The 23,085-nt window shown below is 34.3% G+C and overlaps 1 protein-coding gene across 10 annotated transcripts in view; it reads right to left on the reverse strand.

Annotated features, from left to right (window-relative positions):
* Positions 1-23,085, reverse strand: part of DMD (dystrophin) — a 1,047,400-nt gene that overhangs the window by 688,736 nt on the left and 335,579 nt on the right. For all 10 annotated transcript variants that reach the window (XM_050333288.1, XM_050333286.1, XM_050333290.1 and 7 more), the window contains 4 exons: positions 15,303-15,491; positions 14,359-14,540; positions 10,109-10,259; positions 5,721-5,840 (listed from right to left, as the gene is read on the reverse strand). In XM_050333288.1, coding sequence (XP_050189245.1) covers positions 5,721-5,840; positions 10,109-10,259; positions 14,359-14,540; positions 15,303-15,491 — 642 coding nt within the window. The remainder of the gene's footprint in view (positions 1-5,720; positions 5,841-10,108; positions 10,260-14,358; positions 14,541-15,302; positions 15,492-23,085) is intronic.

Here is a 23,085-nt window from a genome sequence, read left to right on the forward strand (position 1 = left end):
ATCTCAACTTACCAGGAAATAGAGTAGAACATATTTTATTCATTTATTTTATCCACTCATCATTAAATAAAATTGACAAATTTTACAACAGAGAACAGTGCAGGAAATTATTCAGACAGTTACTCTAAATTGTCCTTTTTAAATTATTTTCTCCTTTTACAAAAATGTCAGGATTTTATAAAGAGTATTTATTAACCTTACAGGTTAAATTATATGTATACCATAAGCCCTAATGTCTTTTCAGAAAAAAATATACTTTGACTTATTTCATTGATTTGAAAACCTAAAGATCTTAATGTAACAAAATGATGTATTATATTTAGTTTCATTTCTCCTGAATCTGATTACATTTCCAGTTTAGCTCAGTACAGCCTCATCATTTTTGTTCTTTTTTTTTCTCCAAGCCCAGAAGACAACCTAACAGACAGATCTGCAATATCTAGCACTCGTTCAGTTTTTTATATTCAATCAACCTTTCTTTAAGTTGCTAATTACAAGTTCAAAATCATAAGCATAACCTTCCTCATAGCTAATTTATAAAAATTCTCATACCTGAGTAATTTCTAAATATCTTTCTTTCAGGCAGCTGACTTTTGTTAACAATTTTCATGAAAAATATAACTTGCTTTCAACAACTGCAGTAATATCTTCATCAACTTGCCTTTATTGCTACGATATACCTTGAAAAATAATTTTTTTCATCATCCAGAAAACGCCAAAACCTCAAGAGTATAAGATCAAATATGTGGTTCTGCATTTACTTTAAGAAATACATTGAGGTGCATGGCAAAAAAAGGTTTTCCTGAGTCAATAGAAAATACTATTCTCAGAATATGAGTTCAAAGCCACAAAGTTTTTTGGGTTTTTTTTGTTTGTTTGTTTGTGTTTTTTTGTTGTTGTGGGTTTTTTTGTTTTTTGTTTTTCTCAATAATTTGACAAAATCTTTTATTTTAATTAAGTAAAATGACCACTGATAAAAGTTTTGATATGGTGACCTGTCTTAAAGCTGATTTTTCTCATGAGAGCTCTTAACAACCATCAGACCATGACACACTGTTTGGCTCAATAGGTTTAAGACATGAAGTTTCAAGTTTCAAATATGTCAAGACTGTCTATTTATAAAGTAGTATTTTACTACTGAATCATATGGTCCTCAGCTTTAACTCCCTATTAACATCAAATAGCCTATGCTGCAAGTAGCCTGTGTGATGCCCAGGAACTCAGGCTGCACACAAATGTTTTGTTCCCGAGACCTGGGAAAACAAATCTCCAGAGAAACTCACTGAATCCAGACTAACAAGCAAAATGCCCTCCTGCTCCCTTTAAAGGGCTATTTTACAGCCCTAACAAATTTTCAGAGAAATCTGTATGCAAAAGAAACTTTTTTTCCTACTGAGAGGTCTCTGAAAGAAAGTAAAAGATAAAATATTTCTAGTCTGCTAAAAGGTCAAAGTAAGGAACCACAAGAACAGGACAAAATGAGTGAAACCAACACAACTCTTGGGAACACTGGAGTGAATGTATAAATAGTGAAATAATATACTTCAAGCCTGCAACTAATAAGAGTTTTTTGAAAGATGCTCTTCAAATAAGGTACGGTTATCCACTTTTTAAGTAATGAAATTCAAAATACGTTTTTGCCATTATCCAAAACCAATTCTTTAAAAGAAAAATATTTGGGCCATTCATAGAATTTCTACCATGAAGCAATAAGCTGTGTTTGTAGTTCTGAAATGCTTGTGCACCAACACATGCAGTGTGAGAAACAAACAGGATGAACTGGAAGCACTGGTCAGGTCCCACAGCTGTGATATCGCTGGTAATAGTGAGATGTGGTAGAACGAGTCCCAAGGTTGGAGTTCTGGGATAGAGAACTACAGGATGTTCAGAACAGACAGGCAGGTCAGGTGAGGTTTAAGAGGTTGTATTGCACAACCCTTGCAGTTAGTGATGATGTGTTGGACACCCTGTGGGTGAGGATTAAGGGGATGGAAGAAAAAAAAGATGCTGTAGTGGGTATCTACTACTGATGGCCCAGCCAGGATGTAAGCACCAGTGAGTTATTCTATAGGTAAATAGGGGAAATTTCTGGATCAGTAGCCCTTGTCCTTACAGGAAATTTCAACTTGCCAGCCATGAGCAGGTCTTGGAAATCCCTGAAGTTTGTAGGAGATAACTTCTTGTCACAGGTATTCAATGAGACAACTGAAATAGTTTATTCATTCTTTAACATTCCTCACTTATTTTGCCGTACTTTTACAAGAACTACCCATACATCACCTTCATTTAAAGGATAATAACCTGAATAATATGAATATGTAATTGTGTAAATTACACTCTCAGTTCCTTTCCCTCAGTAGGGGAATAAGTCATCAAGTAGCACTTGATACACTTAATGCCGATCTCTTTCTAGCACAGACCCTGACCCCTGGAGCCTGGTGAAGCCTCTAATTTGAGCTAGTCCACAAGAGTCCTCAAGGGACCTGCTGTCTACTGGGTATAATTAGAGGAAAAAAATCTCCCTGCATTCATGGCTTAGGTATGTTATCCAGCCATTTCTCTGGGCTGAAGATAATTTCCCACATTTTTCCTGTGGAAATGAGTCAGATTACAGCAACAGATTTGCTAGTACTGTCCTTTGATTATGCAGCACTAAATATAGATTTGAGTCTTACTTAGTAGCTGCCTTGGTAAATCTTTGGATTGAGTTTAATTGGGGTCTCAGAGTTATAAGTCTAAATAGTCAGCTCTCAATAGCAGCATAACCAGAGCCTCTCAACTTGTCACATACTGATTATTAAGTTAGTAACGTAATGTAAAAGTAGTTTTAATAGTCACACTCACCTAGGTTAGCTGTAGTCTCTCAAAGTACCTTGGGGTCACAGCTGTTTGTAAGAGAAGCACTGAAACTGTGCTTACTTATTTTTTCCAAGCAAGGTTAAATTTTCTATGGATAATTTGTTTCAAGAGACACTTCTGGTTTCTATGCTATTAACTGTCTCTTAAATAGACTTTTTTTTTTGAATATGAAATAAAATTTAAGAACTTCTATACAGTTTATTTGAGATCAGTATAGATTCTTGTCATCCTTTTTGAGACTTAATATCTCTAAAAGTTTATTTTTGGCATTTAGACACTTGTAAAAATATATAGATAGATATTTATATATATGAAAATATTTCAGGAATCACCACCTCAAAAAGAAAGGTATAAGTGAATTACACCTGCTTGGAAAACGCATCTTTGATAATTACATGGAAATAACTGTTCACATTGTTCTAAGTCTGAACCTGACTAGTACCTCAGTGAGCCAGCCTTTTTAAGCTCTTTTGTCTGACAGTGCATGCTCTTGTTTTGTTCTGCTTTTACAAGTCAGACTGACAGATACATAATCAAGCTTTGAACTTTGCTCCATTGTGCTTTTTGTCAAATTCTCTAATGATTGTGCCTGCCAACATGTTCTATCTCCTGTGCTTATATTCAGATTGTAAGTGATATGAAAAAAAAAAAACAAACAAACAGTTTCTGTACACAAAAAAAAGAGGTGTAACATTTTGCTGGGATAGTAGGTGGTCTATGGTAAGTCAGTTCTCCTGGACATTAAAGTAGGAAAGTTTCCACACCTCCCTAACACTCTAAACCCCACAGATTTATATCTGTGTTTGGGTTTTATCAACATCTATAATCTTGATACATATTCTTGGCTTCCAGAGCAATAGGATTATTGGGCTTTTCTTTAAGATTCTCCTGTAAGACAGTGTGATTCAAAGGAGGGGACAGAACAGCAGATGAACTGCCACACACCACCCCAGGCTCTGCTCAGAGGAGGCATGTGCTGCAGATGAGGGGTCTCAGCAATTGTCTTGCCAGCATCTTTCAAGGAATATACCTTTTCAAAGACAGTAACAGCAGGGCACACTTTATCCCAATATCAGATGCCTTCTCCACTACTACAGCGTATTGTATGGTGTATTTCCATTGTGTTCCATTTACACTCATCATTCATTATGTTTCTTTAAGGTATTGCAGTAATGTTTGAGTTCCATTTCAGGTTGTATTGTAATATGGATCAGCCACAGACCACAGATGTTGCACAGCATAATAATGGTACCTTTGCAACCACGGTAATAAGAGGGGATGTAGCTGTGTTACCGGATGTGCTCTTAACTCTTCAGATGTCTTTCTGAAGTTGTGAAACTAGATTAATTATCTAATAGTACACCAACCTTTCATTTTTTTTTTCACACAATAAAAAATTCTCATTTGTACATCTTCTAATTCATGAAGTGCCATAAATATCAAATACATCTGCAATTTTATCTCTTTTTTTTTTTTTAGTCATACTTTACTATAGGCCTTTGTGCAAGAGCATACTGTTTACCAGCATACCAAGGTTGAACCTTTTCCCGTCCATTTTTTATTTCTTTTTTTTTTCTTTTCCATTCAAGACATTTTATATGTTTAGCTTAGCTTCTGGAGCCATGTTCTTGCAAAGAATCTGTTTTATTCCACTGAACAGTATACAAGGAGCTGGCAAGAAATTCTGGAAGGTTAAGAATATTTTGAGCAGGTACACCACAGCTCTGACACTTACGATGAAGTTAAAAAGAAGTAATAATTATGGATCAGTAGAGGCTGCATTGTTACCTTACAAAAGAAAGTGAACTCATTTCTGAAGTGGCAGTGCTCATAACCTTAACCCAACATCTACTACCTATTCTAAACTCCAAACCAATTACTGATTTACTGGTATGGGTACACAAATAAGCCAAATTTAACTAAGCAAACAGTTATCTATCTGTGCTACAGCTATACCTTCCAGCTGAATGTATTGATAGCTTCTCTAGAGAAAGCCTTGGGTTTTAATGACAAAAACCACAAAATTTTTACTTTCCTAAGTAATGAAGGAAAATAAAGGAAAAGCACTTTCTCCTTTCTGAAGGAGAAAAATAGAAGGAATCTTGCTCATAGTACTGTGATTCTTCTTGAGTAATGTCCCTGGAGATCCGATGAACAACACAAGAGAATCCTCCTTCAATGCATCTCAACATTAATTATCCATTTAATTGCATTCAGAAGTTACAGTAAGGGCATTGAAATAAAAATAATACAGTAATAGTAACTTGTTAAAGACGTAAGTTAAATACTAAACTTTTATTATAAGTAAATTAATATCTGATAAACTTTTTTGAATATCTTGGCTGCTAGGTTTATCACAAATGTATCTCCAATGTGTCATGCTTTTAAGACAATCAATTAATTGTATTTAGAAAATAAAATATATGGAAAATTTTCTCTGTTGACCATTTAGGCTTTGGGCCAAAATGAAGTTTAGAATAGATTTGGATTGCAAAGGTGTAGCTGCTAAATTCTAAATCTTCCAATTCTAGTACTCTGGAAAGTCTTCTCATAAGAAACACAAATGACAAACTGTTGTAAAAAACATAAATACTGAAAAGAGAAAACTGAAACAGAGAAATGAAACTAAGGACTGGTTGAGATTATTCCCTTCACTTCCTAAGAAACATAAGAATAATAATGGGAAGTAAATTGTGACTTTTCCCAAAAGAGTGTTTTAGAAAAACCATAATAATCTTAATATTTCTTGATAAGAATTGTCTAAAAATTATGGCTCTGTACACATTCAATATTTGGTTTTGCTTATTTTTAAAATTTCTTATTTCAAGTTTTTGAGTCAAGCATTGTCATTCAGTCATTACCTGAAGCTGCTCTTCCAGTGCAGCAGTAGCTCTGTCTCCACTGTTCTCATCCACCACCACTACCATATGGGTTAGAGAATTCACCTTGACTTGTTCCTGTTCCAGATCTTCTTGAAATGCCTATAATTGAAGCGTATGTGTTAGAAAATGTGCTCCAAAGTAAGAAAATACTGTGTATGAAAACCTAAATGTACATTTTTAACTTCCAGTTGTTAACCACTCCTTTACATTTGTGGGTTCTGTGCTGTGTAAATAAAACTTCAAAGAGGGTCTTATACCACTCCTCTGGAAAAAACACAAGGTATCCAAGTCTGTATCTTGCCTGACACTTTTCAGGTGTCTGTGCCTTCAAACAAACAAAAGAATGTGGGAGATCAAACTCCTGGATCACGTCCTGAATACTTCAGCTGAGTACATCCTGGGAATTAGTACATATATAGTGTGATAGTTACAGTCTGAAAAATAACATGGCTAACTACATATGCCTTATCATAATAGAAACCTTGACTGTACTTTAAACTTTGTTGAATTTCACCATGTTACTGTTTTTTGCTGCTTTTTCAAGAAGAGTAGCTCACTTAGGTATGAAAAATAAGCCTTTGCTGAAGATAAGGTCATGAATTTTAAACCACTTTAGTAAAACATCTTTTATTTGAAAATTAAAAATAAAATACAATGTGGTTATAAGCAACAGGAAAGGAATTCACTGACTATTTTGTTTTTAAGGCATACATTTCTTACCACATATTTCAGAGTTAATTCCTTCATGGGCATAGCCTCTGAGGCAATATAAGAATCCTCCTTTTTCTGACTTTCATGCCTGTGATTACCATTTGCTTCAGAGAGCTAGACTATAAAACAATTCTCAAGGACTGTGAAGCACTCAAAATTGTAAGAGCCATCCCTGGAATTTAGACTTCTCAACATTTTATGACCCAGCACTTGATCAAGGAAGAGCACTAATGGATCAGAGCGTATAACACAGCTCGCTTCCCCCAGGTTTAATCCCCTGTTTAAGCCATACAACAATAAATACATTGCTCTGCAAGCCTACAGCAAGGGACAAGGTGACTTTTATTTCCTGGTTAGTCAGTATCTGACAGATGGCATCCCAGAAGAAAATCAGAGTTAGCAACACTCTGCAAGTGCAGGAGTGGATGGTACTTTGGAAGTGGGAGTCTCACACACATCGTGAAAGACTTGAGAAGTCATGGAACAGATGAACCAGAAAGGTGAGTCATTATCTAATCCTCAGACAGATTCAATTTATCCTGAGGTAAAGAACTGTTCTTTAAAACCCAAGTGTCTATTTTTACCATTAAATTAATTGGTGAAAATTGTTTGTATTCAGAATCTTGTTGAAACAGGAATTTATGAAGTGCAGTCTCAAGGCTAGAGCACACTCTGTTCAAATAACTTAAATTGAAATTTCTAACTAGTTCTTCTGAGTTTGTTAGAGAGAAAGCAAATTTTCAAGGACTTAAAACGTAGGATGGATATAAATGTTGATGCATGGAGATAGCAACAACAGAAACTCATAAAACTCCACAGTTCTTTTAATTCCTCTCTATTGGATAACAACTTACACAACTCCAACTTAATGTAGTTGAAAGTGAATAAAAATACCTACCTAGGTCATCCAAGTGTCAAAGAAAAATCCACCCCTATTTGAACATTTAAGAAGTATCTCATTTAACATTTTCAATTAATTTGAAGTACTAAAAATCCTAGCATTAAAAAGTTTAGATGTTTTTGGAAACTTAATGAAACTTTAAAATCTATTAACTATAATTGTATAATAATAACTTGGAATAATAAAATCAGTTCAATTCAAAGCATACTTTTTTTTAATTGAAGTATTTCCAATAGTATTCTACTTAGACAGTTCAAGCGTCCTCAGACTTTTATCGAAAAGTAGCTTCCTCCCTGTATAAAATTACAAGGAAGGGATAGTTGCAACAGCAGAAAAACACATAAAATATTACTGCAGAAAAACTATAGTTCTTTACTGAGATGTTTAACTACCATTCCAAAACATATCGACTACAACAGACTTCTCACCAGAACTCTGTGCCTTGCTAATGACATAAAATCTTCTAGAGTTCACCACTACTTCAGCCCACTCATAAAATTTTCAGTAATATCAAGATATTAATCTCAAATATTTCTGAACTAAGCAGCATGCTGAGAAGTGTGAAAAAAAGTTGTGTTCTTTGTCTGGTCTGCGTGTTGGGTATCATTCCCAATATACATTATTGAATGATTTTCTTTTTTTTCTTGTTTTTTGATACAGAACCCAGTAGAGCATCTCAAGTGTTAGTCACAAGAACTCAAAACCAATATTTTGTGACAACACTGAGAAAAAAGTAGAATCAAGAAATCAGATGTATGGAAGTCTAAGTCAAAGAGGGAATACATAATTTGAAATCAACAGAGTGAAAACTAGCTACTAATGAACAGGTAAAGAGGGGAAGTCAAAATTATAAAGCTAAAGAAGAGACAGAGACAGGATAACTACAAACCAAACCTATCACCTTTTCTGATTCTGTTTCATTTGAAACCAAAATTGCCTTTTACATCTTCTAACTTTTGGTTCCTCCGAATTATTTGCAAAACCTTGTTTCTGGTACATCCAGGGACAGGTGAGACTCAGAGAAAATATGAGGGGTGTTGAGTTTCGGTTTTTTGTTTGCTTATTTAATAATGAAGCAATACCTGTGCTACTAAAATTCCATTGTTTTAATCTTTGTTATAGGAGGTAGTTTTGCTGTATATAACATACAATAAAATTATATTAACTTTCTCACAATAATTGAAAGAGTGGAAAACACCTTGTTCTTTGACTTCTGAATAAGAAAAAAAATAAATTAATACAGATGTAATTAAAATTAAACTCAAAACATTTTCTTTCCAGCATACTAGCTAAATTGTCTCTTGCACAGAAAAAAAGATTTGAAAAGTAATACACATAAATAAATAATGTTGACTAACTCAACGCACCAAGAATGAAGAACTAGTATGTGGAAGAGAGATTTCTGAATGTTTTCACTAAGAATCTTCAAATACTAGCTAAACACATTCTTTTCCCAGTATTAGAAAGAAGTAGCATAAAGAGATTGCATAAATAAAAGGATTACATTTTATGTTAATATTCAAGTATAAAATGCATAGAAATAAGGTTATTCTAGTCTTAGTACTCATGTATTGAAAATCCTTTACATTTCTTTTCCTAATTACCATTTCATAATTTTCTGCTGTCTTTTTTTAAAAAGAAAATTCAATGTCAGAATATGTGCTTAGCTAGCAAACCCTCGTACTGAAATACTTTGTCTCCTCACAGGGCAAGGACAGCACAAATAGCAGCAGAATTTGCATTCCTCTTCAGTAGCACTCCTTAATCAGAATGCAAAGAAATCATCTTTAACACACTAGTGTATCATGAAGTCTTGCAGCATTTGACCTCTTTGTAAAAGAACTGTAAAAGCTGATTTCAGTTTGAATTGTTTTTCAGGATGATCTGCCCTCTAAAACCTGGACTAGTACTGACACAGGCTATGAAGCATCAGGTGTTAAAATCTCTCAAGATACTATGGAAATGAACTGCTTTGAGCCACTGATGTAGAAACATTAAAAAATTATCACATTAAATCTCTACGACCTCACAAATAATCTCTGTTTTCTACTTTTTTGTGTTTCTTTATCATCACCATGCGCTATTGATACATATCTTAATTTATTTTACAATTTAAATTAATATGAAGCAGGACAATTTAACGCAGTAAATGAAACCAAGCTATTACACACAATATAGTATCTCTCTTCTTAGATTTCAATCTTTCCAATTAAATAATTACCCTCATGGAAAGTGGGAAAAAATGGTCAAATTCTCTCTTACATTCCATTCATGAATTTGTTATTTTCCATTAATCAAATACATTACTAAAAAGTATTTTCTACAATTAAAAAGCAGTACTGTACAAATAAATATTCAGAGTCCCAGGAGTGCTAACAAGATCATGCAGTCTGAGTACTGCATCATTACTACTATAACATGCAAGGGGAAAAAACAACATGCAAAAAGAAGAAAACACAGGTATTAAAAAATCTGATATATTCTTATTGTACCAGGTAATAAAAGGATGTTATGGTTGCCTCACATATTCTAGTATATTTTTTATATATATAAAGGGTTGGTTTTTTTTTTAATATCAGAATAAAACTCAAGAGTTGTGATAAAATAACTCTACAAAAGCTTGTTAACTGTACAGAACAATAAATATTAAACCAAGATTCCATATTACTTTGTTATGTTCTAATGGCAGTAGAGGTTTTAAAATGTCAAAAACTGAGTTTGTTTTTCACGCCCTTGGAAGCACACCATAGCACACCTTATGCTCTTCTACTTGACGCTTTAGGTCCTCTAGATCTGGACCTAGGGGCTCCAAATCAATTTTCTTTGTCCTTTCTTCTGTTTTTGTCAGCCAGTCAGCTAACTGGGCCAGCTGCTGATTCTGCAGATCCATTAGAACTTTATGTAAACTGTAAAACAAAGAAATTATAATTACAATTTATATGTGAAGAAAACAACAGGCAGAAAGAGTAACAGGTTCCCAAGGGAAGTGGTCAAAGGACCAAGCCTGTCTGAGTTCAAAAATGTTTGGGCAATGCTCTCAAACACATGAGGTGTCCTGTGCAGGGCCAGGAGTTGGACTTAATGATCCTGATGGCTCCCTTCCAATGCAGCGTATTCTGTGATTTCATGAAAGAGGTAACTGAAAATTTGTTGAAAAAGTTTTGATTTTGGCAAACAGTCTTGAAGTTGTTTTTGTTTTTTTAGACTCTGAATACTGCATACAATATTCTGGCAAAGTTTTGTCCTCCAGTTGTATTTCTATTAAAGCAGGAATTCAAAATTTCTGCTGTTTGTTTTTTAAAGCTTGTGTTACCTACTATGAGTACTTTGAAAACTCTCAGACAGCTGACCTTGCCATGCTTTCCCTAATTTAGGATTCTAAGCAGAAGAAAATAGTAAGTTTTCAGTTATTCAGTGGAGAGTGCTCTGAAGAATTAAACAGGAAATACTTCACTTCCTCCCAAGGAAGTTGTAGTGGCAATGAGGTCTCCCCTCAGTCTCCTCTCCTCTAGGCTGAACAGACCAAATGACCTCAGCTGCTCCTGATACCTTGAAATGCAGAGCAGCAGACACAGAAAAGGGGAGAAACCGTGGACAAACACCAAGATGAACCAACTTAATGGAAATAGAGTCTTGCAAACAAATTTTTTTTTTTTTTAAGTTTGTTTTGTAATAAGGTTTTAGTTACACTGGTTTCTGGTCCCAAATGGCACTGAGGTAGCATCAGGTGTTACATCTGGATCTCTGTGAAGCTATGTCACTTTATCTAGAGACAGTAACAATTTTTAAAGTCTCCAGTTAACAGCTCTTGGAAGCAAAGGACCAAAGCAAAACAAAGCCAAGGAACAACTAACTACAAGCAGAAACTGGAACTTAACAGAACTTGAGACACTAAAGAAAAAAAAAAAGTAACATGAAATGGAAAGACCTAAATTAATGCAAATCTCTGAACAGTAGATATAAAGCAGAAATGTTTTGCTGTATTATCTCTGTCAAAGTTTGTTTGTTTGTTTTTTCTAAGAACATAACGTCATGGATCTTTGTGATGTACTATGATTTTAGAGTTTTTTTAATGGAAATCATGTGTTAATTATTGATCAAAATGACCAGAAGACTCATATGGTGTCCTTTCCACTCTAATCTCTCTATTTCATTACAGATAAAGTACAGAAAGATGCTGCCCTGCTTTAATAAAGCCCATGGTTCACAAGGGATTAGCAATCTCAGATCTCAGTCCTTCAGCTTCAACTGTTTATTTTATTGTCTTACTCGATGTTCTAAAGTAAGCTATTATATGTAAAAAGTACAATGCTTCATCCTAGACATATACTCTTAGCAATAAATAAATAAACATTACAGTAAATCTGTTAAAGAGAATTTAAGAAAACTAAGATATGATTAAATACCTATATGATTAATGATCTTATTCTGAAGGAAGAAGCATAAACTTGAACATTAAATAATCACATTTTATTCTTAAGCAAAAGAATGTTTCTCTTTTCTTACCATTCTTCAGGTACTTCCTTGTTTTCAAATTACTTTTATAAACATCCGATAAAGTTTTTAATATTTATTTATATACCCCAGGAGATTATCAAAACCTTTGTTTATGGTATGGCTCTCATAAGTTTCAAATAAAAAAATACTTCATTGAATTGAATGTCTTTTAGAAGTTGTAGAATTCTCTATGAAGTCATAAATTGCACTGTTTCCTTCTCCAGTGGTATACTTATCACTCTGAGATGCTTTATTATAGAAACTTCCATTTGGGGAAGGCCAGGAATAAGAAATTAAAAAAACACCCAAAATCAAAAAACAGGCTTTTTTCCTTCAGCATTGCTATAAGAGTCAAATATTTTCAATACATAGTGAATACATAGGAAATTCAATATGGGCTGCTTTTACACAGAGGCATTGCTATGCTATGAACTTCCTCTGACATTCTGATCTACTAAATCACTTTTCTTAAGACCCTTTCATTTTTATAGTACCCTTTATCAGTATATCTTTCTCCTCTCCCTGTTGCTTTTGGTTTCCCTGTGCTGTAAAGTGTTGTACCTTTTGTTACATTTCCTATTACCATTACAACAGAGGTCAGACAGCCTTGCTGTTCTCATCCTCACAAAAACCATCTCTGTTTGGATAAACATGTTGCTGTTGCCTTAGGGACTAGATTATAGCAATGTGCTCAGAAGATTGTGCCTTAAGCTGAAGCAGAAGATGGATCCTGAGAGTTCAAATTATGTATAATAACCTAGAAACATATTATATTGTGACATGAAAGCTATTCATAATCTTATAGCTGGTGCTTGAATAACAGGGGTTTGATCAATTAGGTCAAAATTAGCTATATGTAAGAATGTCACTCCTGAGAAATTTTCTCTTGCCCTTACCTAAATTTCATTGAATTTATCACAGATTTTTTTTCTATAGGAAATTAAATAGTAGCATAACATTCTCTGTGAAGCCTATATCATTCTGTGTCTTCTACTGAATTCATATTACCCAAATATGGCATGCTTCAAAAGATACTAGATCATTCAATTCCCCAAGCAAGGTCCTACAGCTGAATCTGAGAGATAAGTTTAACAATTGGTGTTGAAGGACATTTTAACCGTGTAGAGTATATAGGCATAATTCAACTCATTGAGGTGAGGTGGCTACTAGCATGTGTTGATATAAATGAAAATAAATATGGCGAATAAAAACTGCCTACAGCAAAACATCATAGATTTTTTTCTCCAAGAAAATAATAGAGCTAGAATAAGTTAGGTTGAAACATCTGAGACCCTTTTTTTCCTTTATAGTCAAAGGAAGATGGAATACAGAAAACAGTCTCAATACCCAGTAGCAAGCTGAAAAGAAAACCAGTGCTTGGAATTACTAAGAACATACTGCAAAAAAAGAGAGTAATGTCATGCAATTGTTGAAAATCACAGTTTGCTTTTTAATATTGTGGACAAACCCCTCAACTCCAAAAAGGTAGGTTACAACTGGAGAAAGCCCAAAGAGGAGCAAGATGAATAACCAAATATATTCAATACATATTTATGAAGACAGTAAGAAAATATATTCTGTTGACTCTCACTTGTAATAGAGTTACTAAAGGGAATCACTTAAGCCACCAGTGACAAAAAAACTAAAATAAGTCATTCTTCAAAAGGTAGCACTCATTGGCTAAGAGGCTTTTGGAATTCACTGCCAAACCATGCCATGCATGCTAACAGATTCAAGAGGATATCAAAAAAAAAAGATGGAAGAAAAAAAGAATAAAATTCATAGTACCTTACCAAATATTCAAAACCTCTTCCATCTCAATGTTACCCTCAGCTGAAAACAGCTGGAGGTCAGAGTAGTTCAACAGAGAACTTGATAACATAACACATTTGTATGAGGTCAGACCAATGACACACAGACCAGTATTTCTTCTCCAGAGCAGTGGGCATGTGCAGACTAATATTTGATCTCCAGCAGTGGAAAAAAGGAGATGATAAGATGCTGTTTTAGGAGATCACATATCTCCCCTAAATCTTTTCTTGGACTTATAGAATCATTAAGTTTGGAAATCAAAGTCCAACAGTCAGTCTTAGCACCACCTTATGTTTGCCATTAAACTGTATTCTCAAGTGCCATATCCACACGTTTTTTGAATATTTCAAGGGATGAGGACTCTACCACTTCCCTGGGTGGTCTGTTGCAATGCTTTCGTATTTTTGTAAAGATTCTCTCCTTTGAAGCTAGATACAATATGTGATACAATATTTGTTGAAACAATTGGAAAAATGTGAGGAAGGTTATATAAATTTTGGTTGAAGTATTATTGGTCTTCAAGGGTCTAAAACCACACAAGTTTCAAAGTCACTGCATATCAAGTCTCAGATTAACACAGATACATGATGGAGTTTTTTTTCACAGTGAACTGAAGGAAAATCCCAACTGTTAGTCAAGTTCGGGATTGTTTCAGTCAAAATCAATATATATTATTTTACCTGACATATTACTTACTTGCTTTGTTTTTCCATACTTGCTACCCTGAGACTTTCCCATCGAGAATTAAGTAGATTCATTTGTTCTTGGATTTCATTCTCTTCATCATCTGAAAGTTTTCCCATCGCTAGAAGTTGACTTCCAACTTGCAAAACATTACCAACACGTCCTTGATGAGCTGTTAACTCCATCATAAATCCCTGAGGAAAAAAAATCCACTTTTAAGTTAGATTCTTTGGAAGGAAAGAACAGAATTCCACCATTTTGCAAGCATGATTTTTAATTTTTTCAACCTCTACCCAAACCTTGTAACATGAACCAGAAATAAACACTTTCACTTTCTTCACAGAGCAAAAAGTAGCCTGGAGAAAAAGAGGCTGAAGGGTGAACTTATTGATCCCTGTAACTCCTGAAAAAAAGGTTGTAATGACGTGGGTGTAGTAACAAATGATAGAATGAGAGGAAATGGCCTCAAGTTGCACCAGGTGAGGTTTAGATTGGACATCAGGAAAAAACATCTCCACTGAATGTTGCCAAGCACTGAAACAGGCTGCCCAGGGAGGTGGTTGAGTCACTGTCCTTGAACATGTAGATGCAGCCCTTAGGGACATGGCTAAGTGGTGGACTTGACAGTGTTAGATAAATGGTTGGATTTGATCATATTAAAGGTCTTTTCCAACCTAAATAATTCTGTGATTTTAGGGCACACTCACCAGTACTATGTTTAAATTCTCCAGATCAAAATAAAAAATGAAACAGAACCCAAAACCAACCAAACAAAAAACCCAAACAAAACCCCACAACAAAACAAACAAACAAATAAAACACACACACAAAAAAAAAAAAAAAAAGAAGGAAAAAAGGAATAAAATAAACTAGACATATTTTTGGTTTGTGTTTTTGACCTTAATATAGGATAAAAGCATATAAGTGAGTACTGAAAGATTAGTATAAACATTTACCTCATGGGTGTGAAACTGTTCTTTAACAACTTCTACATCATTGGATATATCTCCTTGTGCTTGTAATGAATCTTCAGCAGAGAGAAGCCAAGTGAGTACTTCCTCTAAAGCAGTTTGGTAGTTTTCAAGATCCATTTCAGACCCCATCCGCGTGCTGCTAAATGTCTTTTGTTCAACAGTTTCTAAAAACTGATCAAAACCAAAATTTTAAGTGCGATGAAAATGGCGTCTGGTCAGACAATTCAACAAAGGAATAAATGGAACATCATAGTTTTCTATAAAAACCTCACCTGTTTATAAAACAAGCAAAGAAAATCATGTGGCTAATGTATAGAAGTACTTAGTAGCGTAAAATCAGTTTACTGACCAAGTTGGACCGAAATAAAAAAATGTATTAAATTCTTATTATAAATTACATATTTTACACTGGAATTCAAAATACCTACCAAGTATTCCAATTAGTAAATAATTATACCTGTAGAGCGCTGTTATATGTGTCTTTTATTAAATATTCTGCTTTTTCATTTCTACTTTACTGTTTCTTGTTTAACTATATTCTCTTGGAAATGAGAGATATTTATTTTCCAAAGCAGCTAGTAAAATAATATACTCAAAAAAGCAGCACGTTACATGCTGACATTGCAGAAAATCTATGGAAAACATGATATTTAAAAAACCCAAATGCAACAAACCTTTACATCACATGCAATGCCAGGTTTGAGCAATCCACAGACATACATTTTGTGAAAACCATTCCAGGAAGCTGGAAAAGCTCAGAAAACTCATGCGAAATCATAACTTTTTAAAACCAAGCAGAAGTGCATTACTGTTGATTTCTCTTTTCTGCAAAGGCCCCCTTATATTCATTCTTTAGAAGCCAGGTGACTGTTACAAGCACAGAATTCACATTTCTTTTCTATTGCTTCAAGTCAAGAGGAATCAACAAAATTGATTAGTATAACAGTAGAAGACGAGGACAGAACAGAAGCCAGAAATACATGTCTGCTACAGAAGATAACATCTGATAAATTTTTCAAAAATTCTGAACAAGATCAGTTATTCTGTTAGGAAATTATTTTAAAAACAAACTCTTTACATAAAAAAAACACTTATGCTTTTATAAAAAATGATACCAAGGCACTTAATGCTTTTACAGTTGTTAGAAATTGTCTCTACTGACATCCTTGTGCCAATAAAAACACTCAAAGCCTTTCATTGCAGTTTAGAACTGAAAGTCAAAGTTTATCCCTAGAACCATAAGCAAGAAGTGTAATGGATGCAATCTAATCATGTAAAATGAAATTTTCAATCTTCATCTTTATGGCAACTTCATTCTGAATTGTACAGTTACCTAAAACACCACTGATAAATTTGTCACTACTTACATGTGAAAAATGATGTTCAGTAACTGAATCCTCCTCAGAAAAGCAGGCTTCAAAACCTGATGAACTTTATATTTTGGGGTTTTTTTTGCTTTTGTTGTTAAAAGAAAGTATGATCTTTCAGAAATATAAACAATGAAGCACATAAAATAGTTGCCATATACTCCCACTGCACAAATGAATATCTGAATTGTGTGTAACTCTAGATTTTAAATTGTATGCAATGTAGTAAGGAGTTACACCCAACCACATCACATTTCTGCAGCGAGATAATTTTCTTCCACAGTCAAAAGGGATAACTTGATCACTGCTTTTCGCATGTAATTTTTTTTTTCTTTTTATAACAATACTCCATGGGATATACTGTAGAAAAAAAATTGCCTGAACAGTTGAGTGAGGGTAGGGATATCATGTTTGTAGAGATCTGTGATTATCTATGTTCTCACTTTGTTCGAAAATTCTTCATCTAAAAATCATTCTTTCTCTAGACTGGACACAGAATACTGTCTCATGCTTAGGAAAAAAGCTGCCTAAATATGTGTACAGTTTCATTCTTGAACCAAAACCTATTCTTAATAAGGTATTTAATGATTATACAACATAAACTTGATTGGGTGCAGCAAAGCAAAACATTTACAGAGTAATTTACTGAAAAAAACCTGAATAATAATGCACTGTGGTGGTGTATCCCTCCTCCTCCTTGGTCTCCCCTAGTGATCTCAGAAATGCTCATGGGCCTCGGCCTTGAGCTTATCAGAAACATTATCTGCTCCCAGGAACATATGTTGACTAACAAGCTCCTGGTTTTTTTAAACCAACAGCCTTGAAGACTTATTTTTCTTTCCTGAATAACAACTTGAGTGCAACATTTGTATTATTGAACTTTTAAAGAAAGGTACCAACCCTAATTGTGAGCAGGATGGAAAATTTCTATGACTAAAGCCAATTCTCTTGTGACCCTATAAGCAGTGTCCTAAGTCCCTGGCTCTCCCCAACCACAGTGGGCTGTGGCCAGCAATTTCCCTCTGAGTGGGACACCTCTCAGAGCCACAGAACTCTCAAGTTTGCTATACTTGGAGGACCACCGATGAACACCAATTGAAATGACATGAAAAATTCAGATGTTTGATGAACACTTCATCACATCTAGGTAGGAATTAGTCAGGAAGCCATCCCACAGACTGTTTTGGAAAATGGTCAGCCCTTTTTGCATGTAACGTAGTTCTGGTTGTTCTTAGGGACTGATGTAGAAGGAAAAAATGCTCTGGATCCATATGTTTTCTGCTAGACTACCTTTTTTCCTCTGCTTTTGCACATGGAAGAAATATACTTAGATGAAAAGATGGGTATTTTAATTTCTGCACTCTTCACCACCTTCTGCTGAGGTGTGGGGGGGCTGAAAGACCCCAAGGACTCTGAAGATTTAATTTAAAGTACAAGAAGTGAAAATGAAAATCCTTTGACCTTCAGAAGCCTGGAAAAATGAAGTATTCCTGACAGTTGTAGGAATTAATTCAAAGAATTTAAACTAACTTGTGGCTCCTTCAAGGTAAGCAAGAGAGAGACAAAGTGTTGCTCACCTGCTATTGCATTATGTTCCTAAAGGGAGGAGAAGGATTAGTTGTGTGTTAATAAATTCTCCAAGAATGTTCCTCTTAATTCATAGAGACTGTTTCTGAGTTTTAGAAATTAGTTGGGCACTTATAGCAAGTAGTTTTACAGTAAAGATTTCGGGTTCTTTCCACCACTCTTATTTATGTTATGTATTTCCTTCATTCAGAAACTGTCTGTCCCACTGTAAAAGATAAAGAATGTGGCTCCAAGAACTTAGAGCTTTTAAACTTGGAGACATAAAATTTCAAAGAAACATTTTTTAGTAAAGGCAAATTTAAGTTCAGAATATCTTTCTCATTTTGAAAACTCCCTTTGCAGGATTACAGCCTCAGAAAATAGCACATATAATTCAGCCCTTAAATATGCCTCCTATCATGTAAGAATGACACCATTGCTTATTCTTTCAGCTCTCCCAAGCTTCTCATTACAAAATCCTATTTTATGTGTCTTTGTTATTTCAAAATTATAACTGCTAAAATGTTAAATGATGAAATAATCTTTTCAATAATCAAGACTGTTTCCTCAACAGATGACTTCCGACAGAATAGTTCAGTCATTTCTGGTAATAAAACTCGTAAGATAAATTGTTAACTTGTTATAATTGTTAACTATTTCCTTGTTCTAAATGAGGCAAGTGCTTTATTTTTATGAAGTATTTAAAAAATGCCCCGTGAATGAATTTTGGAGGTTTTGTTTGTTTGTTTGTTTGGGTGGGTTTTTTCTTTGTTTGTTGGTTTTGGTTTTTTTTACCTTTCATCTGAAAATCCACAAGGGTTTTGCCTTAGGATGTATCTGAAAAAATGCAGGTTTTGCTTGCTCAGTTGAGACAAGTTAGATTTTTAGTACCTGATTTTCTCAGTGGTTACATTTGTACTGCATATGTTTCCACCTGGAGGAATTGACCTGTCCTTGCAACTGCAGTTTTGAGATGCGGCAGATTATTAGGTCATTAAAAATCAATGGAGCTTAGGCAATGCACATGCTGAGAGGATAAAAAAGCCAGAGCCAGGCAGTATTGATGAAAGTACATTCATTACAAAGGAAGGAAAATGTTGGAACTATTGACAGGAAAGGGGTAAAAGAAAATGAATCTCTTCAACTACGCTATTAGGAACAGCTTGTACAAATAAAGACTGAAAGAGACAAACAAAGAATTTATTGGCATTACTGCAAAAGTTTGCACCTTAGGATATGGAGTGTACAAGTTGGCTCAAGACAGTTGAAAGCCAGTGAGGAAAACTGGAATAAACTGGTTTGGGAAAGAGACTAAGACTGGGAACTGTGAGGACAGGTAAAATAGCACAAAGACTTAAGAAACATAAATCAAGGTTGCCCATAATGATAAAAATTTTCTCAGAATTTAAAACTGTTTCATTTTGCACGTAAGTCTGTGATTCATAAAAATATTTTCTACCTAGCTTGCTTTCTTCAACACACCTGTACTTGGAAAAATATCAAAGTAGGTTTTGGTTAGCAGCTGATGATACAAAGTGTATCAAAACATACTGCTTTTGTAAAGTCTCCAGGGAAATTTTTCAGCCTATGGTTATTTCAGGGTTTCAATTATATCGAGTTTTTTTCTCTGAATTTAAAATGTATTCCTGTTTGTAGCATTGCTGATGACAGGAGACACTTGCCTCTCTAAGGAAGGCACTCCTATTCAAGCAATTAAGAATCATGGCTCCAGACAGTAATATGACTTGATGTGGATGTGTAAATCAACTGACTGTGACTGAATGGAATTACTTTCACCATACACCTACAACAAAATTATGATTTCTTCCTGTTGAAATGGTTGATCTGCCAACCATTCTTCAAACCTTCCCTTTTGTGATGCAAGACCAAGGCACACTTTAAGGGGACACATATTTTAGGTGCTGTCATGTCGTGCAGTAGACTGAGATCGTTTGGCTTCTACTTAATACATAAATAAGGGTATTCTCCATATAAAGAAAGGTGAAGTTTTCACCCCAGGAGAAGTTTCAAGTATTAAACAGTGGCTCTTCAAAGAACTCTCCAGTAGTAAATGGTAACAGGGTCCTAATGAAAATCTATCACAGGTCAAGAAGCCTGGGGTCTTTTCCCAGTAGGGTTACCAGCAAAGTAACTCCAGGTCAGCAGATTCAGTTTATCTGAGAAATGTCCATTGTGTTTTATACTGTCACATACACAAAAAAATGGAAAAGTTAATTTCAGCCTCTGATGATCGGACTACCTCAAAATCTGAATTGTGATCACAATTTCAGAAGCACAAAAAATACTCAAGATGGGATAGATAATGGTCACTTTGATTTAATTTTAGCTTTTTAAAATGCAAATTTTAAATGTAATAAGGCTCAAGTAACATCCATTTTGAAGTAGACTGCTCTGACAGACATTTAAAAGGTCTTTAATGTCCCTTCTTACCCAAATCATGCTATGAAATTTTCTTTTCTGAATTGTATTCTAAAAATCTTCATGAGCAGAAACTATTAAGTGTATGAAGAGAAAAAATTATTAGAGACTGTTAAACTATGTCTTAACCAAGAGAAATGCAAAAGGATTATGCAAAAACATACTGAACTATTTCTTTAGCATGTTATACAGGAGATTGAGATAAAAATATAAACTGTATTCCCTTTCTCTGCGATGACAGACAAATCAAGAAACAAACATCAAAGGGTATCCTGCTAAAATACAAACAGAGATTTCAAGATTAAAACTACATAAATGCTGGCCAAGAGTAAAAACTTCTCCCCCAAAAATCAAGGGTTTTTTCATTTTCATATGTACTTGGCTGTGAATTCTACAGCCTTACAGTTTAAAAAACCATGAAAATGTGTATATATGGTTCCATCATTCTGGGAAGAAAAAGTAGCCTTCTCTTTTCAACATCCTGTTCAGTTGTTGCTCTCTCTTTCTTTTTTTTTTTTTTTTTAATTCTCTTCTGCTACTGCTGTCAGCAAAATCTTGTTATCCCATAGCACAAAAGACCCTCCAGCCTTCTCAATAAGAATATTTAACTCCAAAACTCTTTTTATATATTCCACACAATACAATATCAAAATGCCTTCAAAAGCATCAACAGCAAGAGCAATTAACTATAATGAGATATATCTACAGTATGAATTTTTCCTTTGAGAAATAAAGACTCTGGGACAAGAGCCAATTAGTGGACACACTAATCAGTTTCTGTGAAGCTGAGGTTGAGGTCCTGAAGATTTCAGAGTATTCAACATGATGTGCTATTAGAGTTAGAAGGAATTATTAAAAAGTGATTTTGCAAAGTCATCTAAAATCTTAAATAGTGAAATTTGCTTGAATAGGCTGAATATCCTTTTATGTGATTTATACATATTATATTTAAACATTTCCTAAATGTATTTTAGGTTCTATTAAAGAGGTTCTCCTTCTTCAATGGAAGCCACTACATTGAATATATTTCCAATTTAAAATTAAAAAGTAACCAAAGGGCTGTTGCAGAAGATGTTCAAGTGATTTAAATTTTTTTTTCTTTTCAAATTCTGTAGCATGACTACCTTGCTTGAAGCTACATGCTCTGAATAATAAATCAAAAGCGGAGAATCAGTCAAAATGATAACCAGCCATCTCACAATAGGGTTTTCTTACTCTTCTGATCGCAGAGCCTCAGGTTTATAAATTGGGTAATAATACAGAAAATATTAAATTTTTCCAAATAATAATAAGAGTAGGAACTACCAAGAGCACTGAACACACTGAAAACACTGGACACACTGAAAACTATATAGAAAACTGTCCTGAATGTTTACAGAGAACAACAACTTAATGTGAGAACAGCATGAAAATCCAGTGAGGACTTTTAAACATAAAGATGCTGTTTCCAGCTCAGGAAATTTCTGAGCCTCAAATTAGAGGAGGTTAAGTGAGAATACACAGATGTACTCAGGTACAATTACTAATGAGGTACCTATGAAAACATACTTAAAGAACACTGACTTACAAGTTTCTAAATTCTCATTACAGAGACAATATACAACTAATGTGGAACTTTGTAGCTCCTAAATTCTTAACAGACAGTGGTAATTCTAAAATTGTCAGTTTAAAAAATATATTTTAAATGTACTGTTTTGTAGCCATATTCTTCCCTACCACTACTCTTTCTTTCTCAGCAGTTGTTTTTCATCTTTCTCTTTTCCCCTTTCCAGCTGAGATTTAGCAAAAAAAGAAATTTCTTACTTCTGGAGTTGGAGACCTGTTTAGGTTTATTTATTTATCCACAGTACATTCTCCTAGAACTGACTTAGCTCTTCAAATGAGTATCAGAATGTTGAAAAAGAATCTGTAAATATTTTATCAGATATTTTTGCCTGACACTGCTTATGTGGCAGAAAAGAACTACAGGTGCTTTACAGATCTAATTCTACCAAGTGATATTATCCTTCCTTGTATCATATAGACATGTACCCATATTTTCTAAAATATAACACACAACTATAAACCGCAGCTATTAAATTGCATATCCATTGCAGTAGCCCTCATGCACATTCACAGAAAGGGAAAAAAGAGCCAGAAAAAAAGGCTAAACAGTGAAAGACGAAGTAAAAGGTGAAGTTAAAACTGGGAAAATTACATTAATGAGTTTTTAAAACTTAGTTAAAAGCCATCAAAGCAGCAGAGAGTGACTTTAAGACTGAATTTAAAAGAGACAGGATAGACAGGAAAACACTAGAAACAGCAAAACATGGCATGGCATAACAGGTAAAATATTTACTTGGTGACACAGAGAAGATAGAAGAGCACTGTGATTAAGAATGTGAACAGAAATA

The sequence above is a fragment of the Myiozetetes cayanensis genome, unplaced genomic scaffold, assembly GCF_022539395.1.
Source record: "Myiozetetes cayanensis isolate MyiCay16 unplaced genomic scaffold, myiCay2020 scf5-8, whole genome shotgun sequence".
Classification (NCBI taxonomy): domain Eukaryota; kingdom Metazoa; phylum Chordata; class Aves; order Passeriformes; family Tyrannidae; genus Myiozetetes; species Myiozetetes cayanensis.